This window comes from Phlebotomus argentipes, unplaced genomic scaffold, assembly GCF_947086385.1.
Source record: "Phlebotomus argentipes unplaced genomic scaffold, Phlebotomus argentipes genome assembly contig_2, whole genome shotgun sequence".
NCBI classification, from domain to species: Eukaryota; Metazoa; Arthropoda; class Insecta; order Diptera; family Psychodidae; genus Phlebotomus; species Phlebotomus argentipes.
Genome location: NW_026776162.1, coordinates 2,299,010 through 2,305,122, shown reverse-complemented (window position 1 = coordinate 2,305,122; position 6,113 = coordinate 2,299,010). Strand labels below are relative to the sequence as shown.

Here is a 6,113-nt window from a genome sequence, read left to right as displayed (position 1 = left end):
AAAAAATTGCAATATAGTTTTTTTCAGTTCGGATACAAAGTTGCAAATGGATTTGAGATAGAGTTCAGAGAACACCGCAGAACAGACAGTTGAACTAATCCATTATAGGCAATATCAATTCACTACTCTTTTATTAAATTAAAGAACTTTATACCAATGGAACATCCCAATCCTGTGGAATTGTAGGGAATATTCAAATACCACGCAATCGGCAACTAATTTCATTAAATGCTCAAAAATCCGGTGTAGACTGATCCAGCAAAATCCTATTGTTCGGTGCATTGGAAAGGGTACTTACTTGAGGGTGAGTTACCAAAAGTTTGGGTTTACTTCAGGTGCACATAGTGCCATTTGTCCACTGAAAGTAAAACACAGTCAGAAAGAATCTCCATTAGACTCCGTCACAGTCTGACAAATCGCACAACTTACCAGAGTCACTGAGTGGTTCAGCAACTCCTCCATCTGAGGACTTCTGCAGGAGAGCCTCAGCTTCCTCTGCCGACACGCAATCAGCCGAATCAACGACACTCGAGTTGGTACTGTAAAAATCACGAGTTTCTATAGTTGAATAATGTAAAGTTGAAATGTTGGAATTTACCATGAAATTGGAGCTTGAATTTCCTTAGAGATTAAACTCTTCCAAAACTGATGAACTTCAGCTACGACATTCTTGGCAAATTCCGCATTTTTCGGCTCTCCATTGAAGGCAAACTGGTTCTCAGGCTTGCCATCCGGAATCTTGTAGATCTACAGAAATAGTTGAGTTAGCTCTGAGACTGCATAATTGACGGTTTCTTGGAATATTCTACCTTGAACCACTCAATGGATGCCTTGAGGAGTCCTGGGAAGAACTTGTCAATATCCGTGATGTCGTTCATTTGGCTCGCCACAGGGTCATTAACATCAATAGTCACAACTTTCCAGTCAGTTTCGCCTGCAAAAGACAGTTTGAGTAATAGTTTGCTTGCACTTGGGCGGGAGCTGTGGGTGGGGCACCTTCATCAATTAGCGCAACAGTTCCAAGGATCTTCACCTGAATCACCTCCCCGCGTTTCGCCACGCGAGAGCCAATTTCTAGGGCATCGATTGGGTCGTTGTCACCCTTACAGCCGGTCGCCGGGTCCAAGTGCTCAGGATTCTCCCAGGTCTGCGGCAGGGCGCCGTAATTCCAAATGTACCCCTTGTGCGGAAAGCAGTTGGACACGTATCGGAGCTTCCCCTTCTTGATGTCCTGCTTGATGGGGTTGAGAGCTTCCGCGAGGCAGATCTGTGAGAGTCATTTGGGCAGTTTGTTAATGGGATTATCGCATGATTTAGGTCGTTCTACACCCATTCGTCATAATGGATTGTGTGTCTTGGCAGATAAGATCCACGAGTCAACAGTCATCAATTTATGGCACTGCCTCGTCGCAAGCTCACCTCCATCTTTGGGTTGGTCCAACGCGGAATCTCCACAACCATGTTCACCACGTTCTTGGCCTCGTTGGCGTACAGAGGAATGTCATGCATCGGCGAAACAGGACATCCAGCCTCATTTCCTGCGGAAACACCAGAAATATCATTACGATCTCTTCAGGTCATCGGGCATCGAGCCACGGAGATGAAAGTCCACTGACGTCATCAGCGATCAATTGCCCCCAATGAAAGAGTCCCGATTGGGTGATAATGCGGCCAAACAAATGTTCCGATTTGTCGGTTACATAACCAATTATCGTGGCAATGATAAGACCTCTAATTAAATGTAATGCTTTTTCACCAGAATTTCCCACACACATCCAGACATTCGAGGTTATAGCCGGAAAGAAAGTCTGTGTACTCACGGAAAAATATTCTGTAGTCCGTGGAATTGGGCACTCCACGCTCCACAGTAGTGTACTTTCCGGACATCCTGAAGGAAACACAGCTCGAGAGATGAGAACGCGAAGAGAGAACGTGTGACGAGGAGTATTTCTGGACAATTGAACGCCACAAGAGCACACGCGAAAGTGACAATGACGTCCGGCAAACCATCTTTCCAGTGTTGTGAGCCGCTTCACTGGAACGAGGCGGCTTTCCATTCAATGCATTTCATTTTCGAGGGCACATTTCGCTAGAAGACCAGAATAATGCCCATTCTATTCTTATTTGCTCCGTAGCTGTGTTATTTCAAATCTTAGCCACAGGAATTGCATAGTTTTAACATTTTTATTCTCGCGGCTATACGATTGCAGCGCCCCTTTCCAATATGGTGATTTGAATATCAATTCCAGTGGAAAATTCGGTATTTGAATGAAAACGATTTCGTACACTTCATAGCATAAAAATATGACCAAAAAGTATAAAACAAATAATGTCAAAGAATATGTTGTTTGATTTGGCCTAAGAATTAAGGCGTTACAAACCAAGCTGGGGCTCAGAAAATCAATCATCACTATTTCTTTATTTTGTATGAAGTAATAATACGGTTTTCTAAAAAATATGTCAGAATCCTTTATTTTTGAAAATCAGAAAATTACAAAAGGTCTATTTTTATCTCTATTCAGCAAAATGATTATGTGTAAATTAATTCACACCGCACGGATTTATGCATTTAGAGGATGTCTACAGACTAATGAAAAAATGGCATACATTCCTTTACGTCTAATATTGTAAATTTTGTCCTAAAGCGAACTCGCGTGTTGGCAGTTTAGTCCGAGACCTGATGGAAGTTATTTGGCACACAAGAACGGGTCAAATTGGCTGTATAATTGGAGAGCGGGAGGGAGCCTTTGCATGTCTTTAGAAGATGACTCTCAGCAGAGCCGTCGACGTGATAATCAGACAAGCGAGTGGCAGTGGATTGAAGATGTTCGAGGAGGAGCTCCAGATGATTCCGGCGAAGTTGATATCAGGGAAGGCGTTTTCTTGAAGGAAATACCATGTTAGTTGCATCAAAAGGGCCAGAATGCGTTACAAAAAGCACAAATCAAACAATCATCACTTCTGTGTTAAACCAATGACAAAACAGGGAGGAGAGATTCTACGAAAAGAAAAGAAAAAGAACATAAATTGGTAACGAAAATAATAATTGTGGGACTTGAAGCATTTGCTGTTGTACTCACCGAACAGGTGAATTCTGCTCTCGGCCTGTCCTTTAGAGTTGCGCGCTTGGCAGAAATAGTCGCCGAATTGATCACTCTCGAGGCCGCGGATCATGAGAGAGGACGTGGTGACCTGATCCACGGTAGCCAGATTGGAGATCTTGTACTCCTCGCTGCTCTGCAGCGGATGTCCATGACGCAGCCACACAATCGACGCCGGAGGATAAGCCTCCACGCGACACTTGAGCTCTATGTCGTAGTCCAGAGCCTGGGCAACTTTAGGTCGCGGGATGGAGATCACAGGAGCGAACTCCACTTCCAGTGTCACCGTTTTTGGGTTGGACTTGCCCACGTCGTTCTCTGCCATGCAGTAGTAAGTGCCTCGGTCCTCCTTGCGGGCGGAAGGGATCTTCAGAAGGTTGCCACTGGAAGAATTGTGTTGGTTAATATCGGATTGAGATTAATAATTTTGTCGAGATCTTACGTGATTTTGTGTCCACCGCCGGGCATTAGGGCGTTGTACTCCCTGGTCCAGGTGATGGTCGGCCTGGGATAGCCATCGGCGTAGCACTCGAGATTAACCGGCTGGTGCTCTGCCACTTGGGCCACCTTCGTGGACAGCTTCTCAGAGACGATGGGCGGATGGCGGACGAAGAGCTCGACTGAAGAGCTAGGGCGCTCGTCGAAGGAGATGAAGATCAGGCACTCGTAAATGCCCGTGTCCGAGCTCTCGAGATTGCTGATCTGCAAGCTGTAAGTGGAGCTCGCTTGGTCGTGGACGATCTTAAAGCGCGGGTCGTTAATCGTGAGTTGGTCGTCTATGGAAATGGGGAAGCTCTCCGTGGTCCTCTCGAGTTTCCTCTTGTTCCACCACACCTTGTAAGCACCGTCGGTCTTCACGGTGCAATTGAGGTGGGTGTACTCGCCAATCTCCTTGATCTGCTTCTGCGAAATATCCGTGATAACTGCCCTCTGCGGCGCGCCTGCGAGAGGAGTGTCATTGTAAACGCCGTTTGTTTTTATCACAGACGCAGAGCATCATCATTAACAAAGAACCCGTAATTGATTTGGCGGCTTCTTGGGTGGAAATACGCGGGATTCTGTGACATTTCCCGCGCTCCCCCGTCGGCAATCGCCGGCCGGGAGGCCCACTTACCCAGATGCACGACAGCAAGGAGGAAAATGAAGAGTTTCAAGCAGGATTCCGGCATTTTCTTTGCCGTTTTCGGGGAAATGCTCTCACAAAAAGGTTCCACTTCAACTCTGAATCTGCTCAGTGACTCCACTCGACTGGCTGAGCTCTTCTCGTACGCAACGTCTCGCCAGCCATTAGACCGAGAGGCATCCTCCGGCTGTCTCTTTCTGCCCAATCCCACATCCCCTGGGTGTTGCTATGCGTCCGAAGGATGCCCGCCGACAAGAGACGAACGCACATTTTAGGGGTTGGAAAGTGAAAGTGTGGTTGTGACTCAAAGTCACACTTTAAAATGCCACCGTCGAACAAGTTAGAAATTTATGCACATGAACAGCAGCAACACCCCAGCGACACATTCCAGGGGCGGATTTATGACTCAAGCCCAAATGGTTGCAATTTTCCCAGAATTGTCATGCACTTTGCACACCCGTCCGACAGGTCACATGGGCCGATGAGAGGGCGATTATGCCATGGACAGGAGGATCATTAGTTGAGTGATTGGCTGAAACGATGACAATTTGCATGGATATTTAATTTGACAACAGGCAAAATTGTTAAGATTATTTGTAGCGGCGGCGGTAAAAATAGCGCTGACGGGATAAAAATACAACACACATCACTTTCGCGGCTTTCGTGAACCGTCACATGGAAAATTCAGCTTTGACCGCGAGTAGAGTTGAGATGCTCTAGCTTAGAGAGCTTAGAGTTCACACTCAGGAATTCACAGCACATAATTTTCTCATCAATTAGAACTATGTATGTAGGAAATAAAAATGAAAATTTCCAAATCTGTTTTGCTGCCTTCTCGTGTGCTGCATTCGGTTTACAATTAATTGGTGGAATATTTTATACACTTTTTTCCTCAAGCTCAACAGAACTTGTAATTTTGTTCCTTGTCCTAATCTACAATCCTTCAGCTCAGTCGAATCCATACAGAAGAACAATTTGGGAAAATCACACCAGCAACACACGAGATGTGCGACTGTGAGAAATCGATTTCCACGGGAATCTGTGTTGGGTGATATGCAGAAAAATTGAGGCATCACGTGTAATTGCTTGCATATATTATTTATTTTTTTCCCTGCTCTATTTTGAACATTTGTGACATGCGTGGAAAATGTACAATGTTAGTTGATTAATTGCGGGGGCACTTTTTCCATTCAGCGCGACTCAATGTAATGGCCAGCAATTGTGTATGCTATTTGGGATGTGCAGATGTGTTAGTTTCCACGATTGAGATAATCACTTCAATGCCAGCGTCTTGGATGTCGACGTCGTCCTCTCCCATTCACGGATCGGTTTCGTCTCCACGGACACACTTGTGTTGGCGTCGTGCTGAACGGACACCTCGTGGACTTCCTTCTTGTTGTACAGCCCTTGTTTCCGGGAGAGAGATGGAACGGAATTTCCAGAAATATTCAAATGATCAGTCATGGATGTAAAATCGTGATGGGAAAAGTCATGATCACTTCAATTGCTTCTAATTGATTTATGACATGGTTCAGCCTATCTATAGTATTGAACTCTGCGCTCATGTACCAGTATTTCTATATGAAATTCATCAAAGGAGATTTTCTTAATTCTCAGCGCGGTAGATTATAATTCATTGGGTGACAATTACAATAGTTGTTGGAGATTTATGGTGTAATAATATATTTTTATGCTTACTCCAATAAGATGGAAATATTTCATTTTCAGCGCAATTGAAATTCATGTTTTCGTGTTTTGCCTGATTTGCAGAAATACATAATTGTGTACTTCGATGTTTACAAGAAAAGCGCATGATTTATAATTTTCGCAGCGATTTCTCACCTGCTTCCGTCTCGATCTTCACCCTTGTCTCCACAGTGGGCGCCACC

The 6,113-nt window shown here is 44.9% G+C and overlaps 2 protein-coding genes across 2 annotated transcripts; both read right to left on the bottom strand.

The window, feature by feature from the left end:
- Nucleotides 1-114: 114 nt before the first annotated feature.
- On the bottom strand, nucleotides 115-2,019 carry LOC132263791 (inorganic pyrophosphatase). Its single transcript, XM_059763778.1, has 7 exons — nucleotides 1,821-2,019; nucleotides 1,420-1,538; nucleotides 997-1,267; nucleotides 810-934; nucleotides 599-747; nucleotides 430-539; nucleotides 115-358 (listed from the first exon to the last, which is right to left on the bottom strand). Exons 1-7 carry the CDS (start codon nucleotides 2,008-2,010, stop codon nucleotides 327-329), a joined length of 996 nt encoding a protein of 331 aa, XP_059619761.1. The 5' UTR covers nucleotides 2,011-2,019; the 3' UTR covers nucleotides 115-326.
- Nucleotides 2,020-2,469: 450 nt separating this feature from the next.
- Nucleotides 2,470-4,332, bottom strand: LOC132264708 (lachesin-like). The gene is made up of 4 exons (XM_059764994.1): nucleotides 4,216-4,332; nucleotides 3,544-4,042; nucleotides 3,081-3,484; nucleotides 2,470-2,998 (listed from the first exon to the last, which is right to left on the bottom strand). The coding sequence occupies exons 1-4, from the start codon at nucleotides 4,268-4,270 to the stop codon at nucleotides 2,967-2,969; spliced, it is 990 nt and encodes a 329-aa protein (XP_059620977.1). The 5' UTR covers nucleotides 4,271-4,332; the 3' UTR covers nucleotides 2,470-2,966.
- Between the last annotated feature and the right edge of the window lie 1,781 nt (nucleotides 4,333-6,113).